We start from the raw sequence: 14,388 nt of genomic DNA, 5'->3' as shown, positions 1-14,388 counted from the left end.
CGACGGTCATAAATATGAACCAGCTGAAAGCGTCTGAAGTTCGATCACGTGACCATGGGGATGCTACAACGGTTGCAAGTGTGAAAACCCTCCTGAGCCCCCTCTTAAAGTGCTCTTGTAACTTCGAACTGTCATGAAACGAATGGTCGTTAAGTCGAGGACTACCTGTCGACGGCCTACTCTAAATGCAGGGCAGATCTGACCGTAACGTTGCTGGGAAATCTTACATTCACCAGGAGTTTACAAAAGGATGAAGGCAACAGTAACAGTAAGAGGAACAATGCCTGGTTTGGAAGCCTCCCTGCTTCAGACAGGAAGGTGGTGCGGAGAGTGGTGAGGATGGCCGAAAAGATCATTGGCAGTTCCTTCCCTCCCATCCAGGACATATCACAGAAGCGTCCGTATGAGTATCTGGGACACTACTCATCCTCTTTACAACCTGTTCTCCTTGTTGCCTTCTGGAAGGAGGCTTTGTGGTATCCAAAGAAGAACATCTAGATTCAGCCATAATTTCATTCCATACAGCATTAACCTTGTTAAGCTTCCTCCTTCTGTTGTCCATATATTCAAGATGGACAATGTTTAATATTTATTTGTTATGTGAAGCTATGGCAAATCTAGACAGCACACTAAAAAGCAGAGACATCACCCTGCCAACAAAACTGCGTATAGTCAAGGCTATGGTCTTCCCAGTTGCAATGTATGGCAGTGAAAGTTGGACCATAAGAAAGGCTGAGCGCCAAAGAATTGAGGCCTTCGAACTATGGTGCTGGAGAAGACTCCTGCGAGTCCCTTGGACTGCAAGGCGATCAAACCGGTCAGTCCTAGAGGAGATCAACCCTGACTGCTCTTTAGAAGGCCAGATCCTGAAGTTGAAACTCAAATACTTTGGCCACCTAACGAGAAGGAAGGACTCACTGGAGAAGAGCCTAATGCTGGGAAAGGTCGAGGGCAAGAGAAGAAGGGGATGACAGAGAATGAGGTGGCTGGATGGAGTCACTGAAGCAGTAGGCGTGAGCCTAAACAGACTCCAGAAGATGGTAGAGGACAGGAAGGCCTGGAGGAACGTCATCCGTGGGGTCGCGATGGGTCGAACACGACTTCGCAACTAACAACAATATGTAGGGGTGTGGGTCTATACATATGTTGTATATAGTATGTTTAGGTGTGTGTCATATATGTGTTCACCTTGAGAGCGGGCAACTAAATTTCATTTCTGATGTGTGCCGTTGTGCCCACAGTAAAGAAAGGACAATCAAGGTTATCTTCTCTTCTCTTATATTATATCTATGGCAATCAAATCTTTGTGCTGTCAAGGCTGCCCGAGAATTCTCGCGCTCTGTTGCTGCTCGCACTGGGGAGCTGCCCACCCATGACGCCATGCTCAGTGTCCCTGTGGGTTCTGGGAGTCTGTGACATATGGAGGCACACATTTCATTCAGAATTTTTTCTTTTTTCTTTTGGCAATTTGGGGCAAGTTAATTAGAGTTGCTCAAAGGGCAGAAATCCCTTAAATGCTGTGGAAATTTTAAGGAATAACAAAATAACAGAGCTGGAAGGGACCTTGGAGGTCTTCTAGTCCAACCCCGTTCAAACAGGAAACCCCATACCATTTCAGACAAACCGGTGTCCAATCTCTTCTTAAAAACCTCCAGTATTCAGACAATAAGGAAAAGGCATTAGCTTTGCATATTTGTAAACATCAGGTGTATTTTTCTGGATGCAGATTTGGCTATTTTAAAAAAAAAATTGTGCTAAACGGGGAAAGGTTACTGCCGTTCGTATACCATATTTTTTTAAAGGCAAAACATGGATTGTTGTTTGAGACTACGAGGACTATTAGTAAGGACTTCCAACTTTTTTAAGCTAGGTTAAAACCCCTTCAAGTTGCTAATCACTTCCCATTCTTAAGGTAAAGGTAAAGGTTCCCCCGCACATTTGTGCTAGTCGTTTCCGACTCTAGGGACCGGTGCTCATGTCCGTTTCAAAGCCGAAGAGCCAGCGCTTGTCCGAGGACGTCTCCGTGGTCATGTGGCCGGCATGACTAGACGCCAAAGGCGCACGGAGCGCTGTTACCTTCCCACCGGAGTGGTCCCTATTTTTCTACTTGTGTTTTTTACGTGCTTTCGAACTGCTAGGTTGGCAGAAGCTGGGATGAGTAACAAGCGCTCACTCTGTTATGCGGCACTCGGGATTCTACCCGCCAAACTGCCGACCTTCTGATCGACAAGCTCAGCGTCCTAACCCATTGAGCCACCGAGTCCCTCCCCATTCTTAAGAGCAGCATCCAAAAGACTGCCTGGGAGAAAAGAACTGGTTTTGAAGTGTTATTTCTGCCTCTCTCATCAAGGGAAAAAAACAAAAACACCACATTTTGAGAATTAGCACTCCCGACTCTTCCTTACAGAGACCAGGAACACGTGAAGTTTCTTTATGCCAATCAAGTCCTCTTACACGCTAAATCCTTTAATGATGCCTTCCCTTGCTAATTACTACATACAGATCATTAGCTGGGTAAACAGAGTAGGTGGCTTAGCATGTAACCTCTTAGGAAGTACAGACGGAAAAGCAATTCATGCCAAATGAAATTTAGCCTTTAAATGAAAGGCAGGCGTGCAGTTTGCCCAATCTCCTCCATCTATCCGTTTTGGGGGAGGTTTTTTTTTTTAAATATAATTGGGACTTTCCAGGTGGATAGCTTGAGATCCCAGTTGTCAAATCTTTAGTGGTAAAAGCACTGAATCACTTGCTGTCTAATTGTATTTCTTTGCACCAGTCTCCTTCCTCCCTTTCCAGTCTGCAATGCTGTGCTTTTGCAGAAAGTTCAAAAAAAGAATTCGCACTGACTCCGGTTGCAGTGATTACGATCCTTAGGTGTGACAGTCGTAAATGACTTGTGGCCAGGGTGAGAGGTGTCAGCTAAGCAGGGCCAGAGGTTGACGATGAGACTGGGAAGTTGGAAAAAAACCCAGAAGGCAATAAGCAGGCAAAACCTCCATGGTTCTGCTGAGAACATAAAACCCCCAAATGTCTCCGTGGAATCGTTTGGAGCTGATCTGGCTTTGAAGGGCATTTTACTCTGCGCACCCTGTGAAATTAGAAACATCTCAATTTTAAAAGCAGCACGGAGGCCCTTCAAGATTGCCCAGCTGCCGAAGTACTGCACTGCTGATCTTTTCTTGGGGTCCGTATTTAACCCAGGATGCTGAAGACCTCGTGGGAAATTTCATGAAAATCGGGATCTGAACTCGGACGAGCAAAAGGTGACCTGAATGTACAAATTAGCTAAAATGGCTCTCCTATGAGCCATCACACGATGGGAAAGGTCAGACTAGGAAACTAATAAGGAGAAAGAACTGGGTTAGATGTTAATCTGTGTTTTCCTTCTGCTGCAAAAGGAACAATAGTTGGAATCTTAGTATTCTAGTAAAGAAATGTGTGTCTTTTAACACAGCGGTCCCCAACCTTTCCAGCTTGGGAGGGGGGAGGCGCATGCATGCACAGCTCCTTTTGGTGTGCATGCACGCCCTCCGCTCGCACTAATGGAGCTTTGCCCACGAGCGGAGGGACCTTTGCCCTCATGCGTGAAGCTCCATTCGTGTGAGCAGACGGCACCTGTGCTTGTGTGTGAAGCTCCACTCGCACACACTTGCCCATCTCTCCCATGGTGCAGTTTCCAACAGGCCTTGTCCCGGTCGTTGTGGACCCCTGTTTTAACACAGGAAGGCACGGAACAAAACCTAATTGGTGTATTTCTGAGGCTGAAGCCATTCTCCATCAGCCTCTAATTCAGATTGGCAGCCCAGAAGAAAATTTACAATATAATGTTTCCGGGGAAAAAAAAAGATCCTTAGAAAATTTGTACACAGCACAGTGAATGGGTTTGAAGGACAGAAGGAAAAGGCGCTGCCAAGACAAGAGTCAGATGAAAGAAATTTTGAGTCTAGGACAGAACTGTAATTCGAGCAAGCTTCTCAGTTCACATTAAGATGCTCCAATATCTCAGGGGCTGCCCCAAAGAAGAGGGAGTCAATCTATTCTCCAAAGCACCTGAAGGCAGAACAAGAAGCAATGGATAGAAACTCATCAAGGAGAGAAGCAACCTAGAACTAAGGAGAAATTTCCTGACAGTTAAAAAAATTAATCAGTGGAATAATCTGCCTCCAGAAGGTGTGAATGCTCCAATACTGGAGGTTTTTAAGAAGAGACTGGACAGCTACTTGTCTGAAATGGTATAGGGTTTCCTGCCTGAGCAGGGGGTTGAACTAGAAGACCTCCAAGGTTCCCTCCAACTATTATTATCTTTTATTTATTAGACATGAACCACAGTCAACTGAACACTGAAATTGACTGGCGATTATTATTATATAAAACTTTTATTCATAAAACATGAAACTCAGTCAACTGAACACTCAAATTGACCGGCGCTGATGGTTGACACGGGTTGCTGCCAGCATCCTAGGTATCAACCAGGTATCTCCTTAAAATGTAAGATGTTCCGAGTAGCACAGTTTTTTGTAGCTTTGCTGGAGTTATTGCAGGAAGCTGCAATTTCTTGATGTATTGTGCAAAATTTTTGGACATAGTTCCCAGTGCCCCGATGACAATGGGTATCACTGTTACGCGTTTCATCCATAATCGCGCAGTTTCAATGGCCAGGTCACGGTATTTCGTAATTTTTTCCAGTTGTTGTTGTTGCTGTAGTAGTTGTAGTTCTTCTTGTTCTTGTTCTCCTCCTCATTATTTTATTATTATTATTATTATTATTATTATTATTAATTATTATTATTATTATTATTATTATTATTATTATTATTATTATTATTATTATTATTATTATTATTATTATTATTATTATTAATTTATTTTTATTTTAATTCCATTTATATCCTGCCCTTCTCCGAAGACTCATGGCGGCTTACAAGCTTAGCAGTAGCCTTCATTCTATGTATATGCCTGCTTATTAGGGCTTTCACACACACCCCAAGCGGCATTATTACAAAGTCAGCTTATTGCCCCCAACAATCTGGGTCCTCATTTTACCTACCTCGGAAGGATGGAAGGCTGAGTCAACCTTGAGCCTGGTGGGACTCGAACCTGCACTAATGGCAGGCAGCTGGTGTTACTTAAGGAGGCATTAGCCCTCTGCTCCACCAAGACTAATAATAATAATAATAATAATAATAATAATAATAATAATAATAATAATAATAATAATAATAATAATAATAACAACAACAATAATAATAATAATAATTATTATTATTATTATTATTCAGGGGAAGACATAGAATCACAGGACTGGAAGGGACTTTGGAGGCCTTCTAGTGGTCAAACCCCCTCCTCCAGGCACAAGACTTTATACCAACCTAGTCTAATGGCTGTCCAGTCTATTTCGAAACTTCCAATGATGGGGCACCCACAAATTCAGGAGGCAAACTGTTCCATTGATTAATTGCTCTCACTGTCAGGAAATTTCTCCTTTCTTCTAGGCAAGTTCTCTCTTTAATGACCTTCCACCCGTTACTTCTTGTCCTGCTCTCTGGTGTTTTAGAGAATAAGTCCAAGTTTAAGAAGAGACTGGACAACCACTTGTCCGATATGGTAGAGGGTCTCCTGCTTAAGCAGGGGGCTGGACTAGAAGACCTCCAAGATCCCTTCCAGCTCGATTCTGATGAAGCCAATCCCCTCTTTTTTGGGACAGCCCCTCAAGTACTGGAAGAGAGTTCTCATGTGCCCCCCCCCCAGTCTTTCTCTTTGATACCTAGCTCCCACAACCGCTCTTCGTATGCTTGCTGGCTCAGGAATTCTGGGAGTTGAAGTCCACGAGTCATAAAAGAGCCAAGGTGGCCTTCCTCTGGACTCTAGACCAGCGGTTCCCAGCCTTTTCTGATGCATTCTCAGACCCCTTACAAAATGAATACCTGGTTATGCATATACCCTATAATTTCGAAGCCCAAGTTTTCGACACCCCTGAAATATGGTCTTGCGCCCTCAGTTGGGAAGCCCTGGTCTAGACCAACTTGTAGAGCGGACACTCCTGCAGAGGCCGATTTACAGATCAAACTAATACTCAAATTTTTCCAGAAATCTGAAGAGACACCTGGGAGAAGATCCTTCATCCTTCATTTACCATCAGGCTACCTTCAAGTCCTGCCCGTCTCTACTTAGTGAAACCAAGTGCACACAAATTCGGCCTCACCGGACCTTCTGCCTGCCCTCTCTACCCCCCCCCCCACAGCTCTGACCTGACAGCGCTTGGGTCAAGGAACTCTGGCTAAGGGGGGGGGGAGAAAGAAAGAATCAAAACAATATAAATCGCTTTATCCAGCTGGAGGGAGCTTGGAGCCCGAGAAATTTGCAGTGAAGACATCGAAGGGCTGTCAAACCCCCGCAGTACACCTGAAGCCATTTCCGGAGGAATGTTATCCTGTCAAAAGCCATCTAAAGCCTCTCTCTGCCGCTAGGAAGGAATTCCCCTTAGCCAAGGTCTTAACTTCTCTCTTTGTAGCCCAGGGATGGAGAAGGGCTTGGAACGCAATTCTCTCCTCTCCGTCATATTTGCATCGTCTCTTTTATCCGGGGGATCTGAGCCGGGTTTTTCTGCAGTGAACTAGTGCCTTCCCTTAAGACAGATTGTTAAAAAACAAAGCCTTGATTTCCCTACTGCGTTATCCTCTGTTATGAAGCTAGCAGTGGCATGTACGAAGGTTGTCAAGATGTCCCTTCCAATCTGAAAAAACTAATTTAATCCTCCGATTCAGCTAGGCAGAAACCGCTTTATGTCTCCAAGGGAGTCTGCTTTTGGGGGGGGGGAGAGACTCAGGACAGTAATTGAACAGACACGGGGTGAAGGAGCCATACGGTTTTTAACAAGAACGTGCAAGATTTGACATTTTTTTTTGGGGGGGGGGAGAGAGACAAGCTGTCAAAGTTTCCCATCCCAGCCTGCACAACTCAAATGGCACGTTTCAGTTACGTTTATTTGCATTTTCTTAAAATAAACATACCAACATCTTACCGTGGTCCTTTAAAAAGGAAAAAAAAAAACTCTCCAAAACTTTTAACTTTTGAAGCATCTTCGTTATGGATTTTCTAAAGGCTGACAAGACCCTCCTATCGTTTTGATCAGCTTCTCCCTAACTTATACCTTAATCTTTAGCATAATCTCGTATCCTAAAGAGGCGTGAAGCAGGTGTGGGAACCATCTGACGCGCCATGTCAAGCGACGCGGTGGCGTTGGCAAATGTTGAGGAAATGCCATCTTTTGCCCCTGGCAAACTGACATGAAGCTGTCTTTAACACCCTTAATTGGCTTCAGCAATCTGCCACCTATTTGGGGGGGGGGCGCTGAACCCCTGGCAGACGTGCCGAGAAGGAAAGCTTCCCTTGTTCTAAACATGTCACTTTTAGAAAGCGCATCGTGCCTGCCTTTTAACGCCGGAGCGGCTAAAAAACATCGGGCGGCGCTCAGAAAAGAGCTGTACGGCGAACGAGAAGCAGGATGCCAAAAAAAAAAAAGCGCTTTTAAGCATTTCACGAGTTAGAAAAAGCTCACCTGGAATGCCGGACGGTTCTGTATGCCGTGGGAAGCGAGTGCTTGGCTTTCGAATGGGACCGGGATCTGGATTTGGAGGACGAGTGGTATTTCAAAGGTGGGGTCTGCGAGCGAGATCTGGATCTTTTCTTGTGTTTCTTCTTCTTCTTCTCTTTCTCTTCTTCTCTGGGCGGATCTCTGCATTTGCTCCTAGGCCTTTCGGCCGCCTTGGCTTCTAGGACTGGCAACGTCCGGATGCCGGTCAACAGAGCGCAGGGGATGTTACTGACCGTCTAAAAAGGAAGGCAGCGGAGAGTTAGGGTGGGGTTTCTGGGAACCTGGGGCTGCAAGTTCACCTAGGAGAGTCCTGGAAAGTCAAAGAATCATTCCTGAGCGACAAATAGCTTCCTGGAAAGCAAGCGGTTTCAGTCTGCCCGCTGTAAAAAAAAGAAAATATCCTCCCAGACCTAAGTAAATTGCCACAGGTTATTAGTCCAATGTTATTGGGTACCGCAGGGCAGAAAATTTGTCTCTTTGCTTCTGTTCCTTATCATAGAATGACAGGGCTGGAAGGGATCCCGGAGGTCGTCTAGTCTAGCCCAGCTGCCTGCTCAAACAGGAGAACCGATACCATTCCAGACCAACGGCTCTTCCTCCCTTCTTAAAACCTCCGGTGAACCAGTATTCACATCTCCTGAAGACAAGCTGATGAACTGCTCCCACTGTCAGGAAATTTCTTCTCAGTTTTAGGTTGGATCTGTCCGTGGTAAATTTCTGTAGGTTACCCCTTGTCCTACCCTCAGGGGCTATGAAGAATAAACCTATTCCCTCTTTCCTGGGATAGCTCTTGAACTATTGGAAGACAGCTATCGTGTCTCCCCTAACCCTCCTCTTTGTTAGGCTAAACAGACCTAGTTCCCTCAATTGCTCATCGTGTGAATCAGCCTCCAGACCCCTGCTCATCTTTGTTGCTCTTCTCTGCACTCTTTCTGGGAACCTTAGCATCTCAGAACCGCCAGAGGGGGTTGAACTAAAATTGAATTCTCAAAGAATGAGGGCCTACCAGGGGATTATTTTTTTTAAAAAAAAGTCTAGGTAATTCAACTCTGGAATTTGCTATGAGGTGTACCACTCTGGCTATCTTCAATATACATACCGGTAAGTAAGGTAAAGGTTCCCCCGCACATGCGTGCTAGTCGTTTCCGACTCTAGGGGCCGGTGCTCATCTCCGTTTCAAAGCCAAAGAGCCGGCGCTTGTCCGAGGACGTCTCCGAGGTCATGTGGCCGGCATGATTAGACGCCAAAAGCGCACGGAACGCTATTACCTTCCCACCAGAGTGGTCCCTATTTTTCTACTTGCATTTATACATGTTTTCGAACTGCTAGGTTGGCAGAAGCTGGGACGAGTAACAGGCGCTCACTCTGTTACGCGGCACTTGGGATTCGACCCGCCAAACTGCCGACCATCTGATCGACAATATATATATTTGAATATCTAGACCTCCTGGGGATCGCTGGCCCTTAGCTTTGATGTCCTTGGGACGTTAGCAAGGAGACTAGCGGACTTCCTCGTGTCTTTGGCTGCCCACTGGGAGAACAGACTGCTGGATATTACATGGGCCAAGGGATCCTTCCAGCCAGGCACCGGTGATCTTCTTATGCTGTCGTTGTCTAACAAAAATCCCAAAGGGGCTTTTTGCAAAAAAAAAAAAAAAAAAAAAAGCAACTGGACTTCCTTTGTTTCAGGACGTTGAAGCAGCTCAAGTTTAGTTCGGCAGCCGAAGGAAGCTTCTCGGAGGAGAAGCGAAACGTCTTCCAGGAAAAAACAAAGGACGTCCAGTTGCCTTTTGCAAAAAGCCCCTTTGGGACCACCGTGATCTGGAGGGCTGAGAATCTCCACAGACGTCTTAACTAACCAGAGATGTCCAACTTCTTAGGCTGTGGGCGTAAGAAATCGAGAGCCCTCTTCCACAGAACACGCCCTGACCTGACGCAAAGAAACCATCCATCCCTCTGAGAGCCTGTTTTTCATGAGACACCTTCTGCCACCCGAAGACCCCGGACAACTCTCTAATTTCCCCAAGCTGGAGATAAAACAGTCAGCAGTAATTCCTTGGCCACCTTAAAAAAAATCATATTGAGAGAAGTCTAGACAATTTTTTTCCCCCACGCCGACTGCAAAATTACGGTTCTGGGCAAAATAGAGCCTTGGTGGAGCAGTGGGCTAATGCCTCCTTAAGTAACACCAGCTGCCTGCAATTAGTGCAGGTTCAAGTCCCACCAGGCTCAAGGTTGACTCAGCCTTCCATCCTTCCGAGGTAGGTAAAATGAGGACCCAGATTGTTGGGGGCAATTAAGCTGACTTTGTAATAATGCCGCTTTTGAGGGGGTGTGAAAGCTCTAATAAGCAGGCATATACATAGAATGAAGGCTACTGCTAAGCTTGTAAGCTGCCCTGAGTCTTCGGAGAAGGGCAGGATATAAATGGAATTAAAATAAATAATAAAAAAATGCATAAAAACCCTGGGCAGGCTGAAATGTAATTATGGTTGGTGGGAAGGGGGCGTGGGGGAGGTTGAAGAGGAGCAGCAGCGTTTGTTGAAAAGATTTTTCCCAACTTTTATGGAAAGTAATATAGACTTGAGAATATATGCCCGAAAAGGAACATAAAGCTGAATCACAGACTCACCCAGTAGTCAGTATTTCTTACCGACATTGGTCGGTAAATTTAAATTTACTGGTTTAATTTAAATTTAATTACTTGAGCCTGTAATTTAAGTACTTTTGTTATTTAAATTTCTGGCCAAAGCTTTTCAGGATTTTAAAGAAGTCTTTCATTTTTAATGGGTGCCAGTGCCACAGTAAAAAAAAAAGTGACAATAAAGGTTATCTTATCTATCTTTATCTTTGGCTGGATCTGGACATTCCTACCACTATTGATAGCAGGAAGTCTAAGCCAGCATCAGATTTCTAGTTCTTTAACCGTGACCTGGAAACACCTCATCATAAGGCTGAAATTCCACCATCGCTACACCTTCAGCCCTGCACGACCTACCAACCTGACGGATCAATAAGAGATGGTCTTCCTTTGACGCTGGAAGAGCGGAGGACAATTGCTGGATGCATCGAACGCTTCTAATTTTAGCTGCCTTCTGCAGGGTTTATTTTAGCAGATCATCAAGTTCGTGAAAAGTTTAAAAGCGCCTCCCTCCCCCCTCCCGGAAAAAAAAAAGGTTTTACATGACAAAGCCACCTTTGTTTCACACAATGGGCTCAACTAGGATGTTTGCACAACCTGATAACCTTGGGTTTGGTTGCCGTTTGGCTTTGGGGCTGCGATGCAAAGCCATCCAGCTTGTTCACTTGGTCAGCTCAGAAGTGATACTGAAAATCCAAAAAGGGCCCCTAAGTCTGCGCAATTTCGAAGCACGGATAAAGCAGTCTTTTCAATGCATGAAAAGAACCAAGGGGGGGTGGGGGTGGGGAGAAGAAATGACCTTTTTTCTTTCTGAACAGCATTTTCTGAAGTTTTCACAGCAGACTCTCGAGAAAGCTTTGCTAGGATAAAATCAAAGCGGGTCCCCTGTGCTGAGACATCTGTCAAGGGAGCCGAAAAAGCTCTAATTAAAACGCCAAAACGTTTGCTGAAGTGTAGAAGACAGAAATGCACGAGAGAGACACGTCAGGGCAAAGAGAGGATAAGATGTTTGGGAGGGAGAGAAGAAGAAGAAAGATGGAGATAGAAGGAAAGTTTATTTCCAGCATTTGCAGAAATAAAAGTCACGGTGCTCAAGTTGTCTCGTTATAAAACAGTGTCAAAAATGCCGGGAGTTGTAAAGCACCCATCTGCAGGGTAGCGAGTGTAGAACATAACAATTTTGGGTTGTCTTGCAAAGACCTTTTTAATTTGATCTTCGGAGGAAGTGCCCGTTTTAATATTCCAGGCAAAGCTCTGGACTAATTGAAAGGGGCAGGATTTGAAATATTCTGAGCAATTAGAGGAATCAATGGAAGTGAATACTTGTAGCTCAAGGGTTGAGCTGTGGGGTCCTTGGTGCTCTCTGAGCTTGGTGGTTTTCTTGTGGGCATTTCATGACCCAACTAAGGAACATCATCAGCATTGGAAGGGAGGAGGAGGAGGACTGTGGAATCCTTGGGGCTCTCTGATCTGGGTGGGTTTTCTTGCAAATGTTTCATGACCCAACTAAGGAACATCAGTGCTAAAGGGAGTGGGGTTTGCAGAGAGGAGGACCAAGGGGGTCCTTGGTACTCTCTGAGTTGAGTGGTTTTCTTGCACGTGCTTCATGACCCAACTAAGGAACCTCATCAGTGCTAGAAGGGAGTGAGGTTTGCAGAGAGGAAGAGGACTGTGGGGTCCTTGGTGCTCTCTTGAGCTTCGTTGTTTTCTTTCAGATGTTTCATGACCTTACTAGATAACACCATTGGTCTAGAAGGGAGTCGGGTTTGCAAATAAGAAGAGGAGGAGGATTGTGGGGTCCTTGGTGCTCTGTGAGTTTGGTTGTGTTCTTGCAGACATTTCATGACCCTACTAGACAACATAATCAATGCTTGAAGGGAGTGCTGTCTGCAGAGGAGGAGGAGGGAGGATTGTGGTGCCCTTGGTGCTCTCTGAGCTTGGTGGTTTTCTTGCAGATATTTCAAGACCCTATTAGGTAACATCATCAGTGCTAGAAGAGAGTGGGGTTTGCGGAAGGAAGGAAGGAAGGAAGGAAGGAAGGAAGGAAGGAAGGAAGGAAGGAAGGAAGGAAGGAAGGAAGGAAGGGAGACTGTGGGGCCCTTGGTGCTCTCTGAGCTTGGTGGTTTTCTTGCAGACGTTTCAAGACCCTATTAGGTAACATCATCAGTGCTAGGGTTAGGGTTAGGGTAAGGGAGTGGAGTTTGCTGAAGGAAGGAAGGAAGGAAGGAAGGAAGGAAGGAAGGAACGAAGGAAGGAAGGAAGGAAGGAAGGAAGGGTGACTGTGGGGCCCTTGGTGCTCTCTGAGCTTGGTGGTTTTCTTGCAGACATTTCAAGACCCTATTAGGTAACATCATCAGTGCTAGAAGAGAGTGGGGTTTGCTGAAGGAAGGAAGGAAGGAAGGAAGGAAGGAAGGAAGGAAGGAAGGAAGGAAGGAAGGAAGGAAAGAAGGAAGGGAAGGAAAGGAAAGGGAAGGAAAGGGAAGGAAAGGAAAGGAAAGGAAAGGAAAGGAGTCTGAGTCTTCGGAGAAGGGCGGGATATAAACGGGATTAAAAAAGAAATTCGCTTCCACGACTTTTTTTTTTTGGCAGCGGTTGTTGAACGAATCCACTGTCCCCTGGGGGCTGTTTTGTTGTTGTTGTTGTTTGCTGGAATACGGAAGGAGGTGCCAGTTTCTGGAAAAACACCTTGTGACTGCAGGACACTGCAAATGGTCGTAAATGTGGACTGTGTGTAAAATCTGGCCACATGGTCGCAGCCCTCCAGGTGTCAGAACGTCTAGTCTAGGTTGCAAGTCCTGTTTTTGGGGGGTCCGTCACAACGCTGAAGTCACTAAGCAAACACTCATAATTGAAGGAGCCCCCCCCCTTTGTTTGATCAATTTTTATTTATTTATTTTAATTCCATTTATATCCCGCCCTTCTCCGAAGACTCAGGGCGGCTTACAAGCTTAGCAGTAGCCTTCATTCTATGTATCTGCCTGCTTATTAGGGCTTTCACACACACACCCCCAAGCGGCATTATTAGAAAGTCAGCTTAATTGCCCCCAACAATCTGGGTCCTCATTTTACCTACCTGGGAAGGACGGAAGGCTGAGTCAACCTTGAGCCTGGTGGGACTCGAACCTGCACTAATTGCAGGCAGCTGGTGTTACTTAAGGAGGCATTAGCCCACTGCTCCACCAAGGCTCCACCAATTGGCCTTGTGGGGGGAGCCCAGAAGAGCATGCAGCCGTGGGGGTCCAGAGAGCCCTTGCTTCGCCTTTTTAACTAATTCTCATAGGGTCCAGCATCCATGCCTCCTTTCAAATCCTAAATTGTTCAGACTTTAATTGAATTCTTATAAGCTGCTTTTGTATTTTAACATTTTATTGGACAATGCCAAGGGTGCTTCTCTTGAGGGTGACGGGCTGTTCAAAAAATGTAAAAAACAAAACAAAACAAACACCAATGCGCGTTCGGGAGATGAATCGTGTCAGTCGCACAGGCGTTTGAAGTGAGGATGGACACAAATGGACGAGCCGCACATTAAGAAAAGGAGCGAAGATGGTGCGAAGATACGATCAAGGAAAATAATAATCATAAAAAAAAAGGTTTCTCCCTTGTGGAAAGAGGACCTGCCTCTAGCTGTCAGTCAAGATTTAGCGAGAAAGATACATGGAACGTTATCTTAGGAAGGACAATGAACAGCATAAACCAGAAACGGGATGAAATAAAAGCACGGGGTGAATTAGGTCCAAAGCTGGCCCATTCTTCAACCTGGAGCCCTCCGAGTTAATGCTTGCTAAGAGGTATTTGAGCAGCTCTTTGAGTTCTTACAGCCATTTATGTAATCAATTCTCTCCCTCTGAATGTCAATTATCCCTGGCTTATGAGGAATGCAGGTGCTGTTCCAACTCCTATTACGCGCAGAAGCCATTTATCGGGGTCTGGGTATTGACCAGCTTTGTTGATATACAGCAAATGGAAATTGCAAGCTAAACCATGGGATGCAAAGCCAGATAAGTGCTTACTAACATTTATAAACCTGTAGCAAATCAGGGTTACTGTGACAGCCCATTACCATATTAGAAAATGTAAAGGATGAAGGTGGATAAATCCAAAAGTTTCGAAGGATATAAACTTCGGCGATAAGAAGAGACACACTTCTGGCTGA

At 45.3% G+C, this 14,388-nt stretch overlaps 1 protein-coding gene across 8 annotated transcripts in view; it reads right to left on the bottom strand.

Moving 5' to 3' along the window:
• Positions 1 to 14,388, bottom strand: part of SFSWAP (splicing factor SWAP) — a 98,856-nt gene that overhangs the window by 17,141 nt on the left and 67,327 nt on the right. For all 8 annotated transcript variants that reach the window (XR_014027914.1, XR_014027915.1, XR_014027916.1 and 5 more), the window contains one exon: positions 7,559 to 7,830. Coding sequence is in view for 3 of the 8 variants with exons in the window: in XM_081339122.1 (XP_081195248.1) it covers positions 7,559 to 7,830 (272 nt within the window). In the remaining 5 variants the exon portion in view is untranslated. The remainder of the gene's footprint in view (positions 1 to 7,558; positions 7,831 to 14,388) is intronic.

Source organism: Vipera berus, assembly GCF_964194415.1.
Source record: "Vipera berus genome assembly, chromosome: 14".
NCBI classification, from domain to species: domain Eukaryota; kingdom Metazoa; phylum Chordata; class Lepidosauria; order Squamata; family Viperidae; genus Vipera; species Vipera berus.
This window is presented reverse-complemented; position numbering and strand designations above follow the sequence as displayed.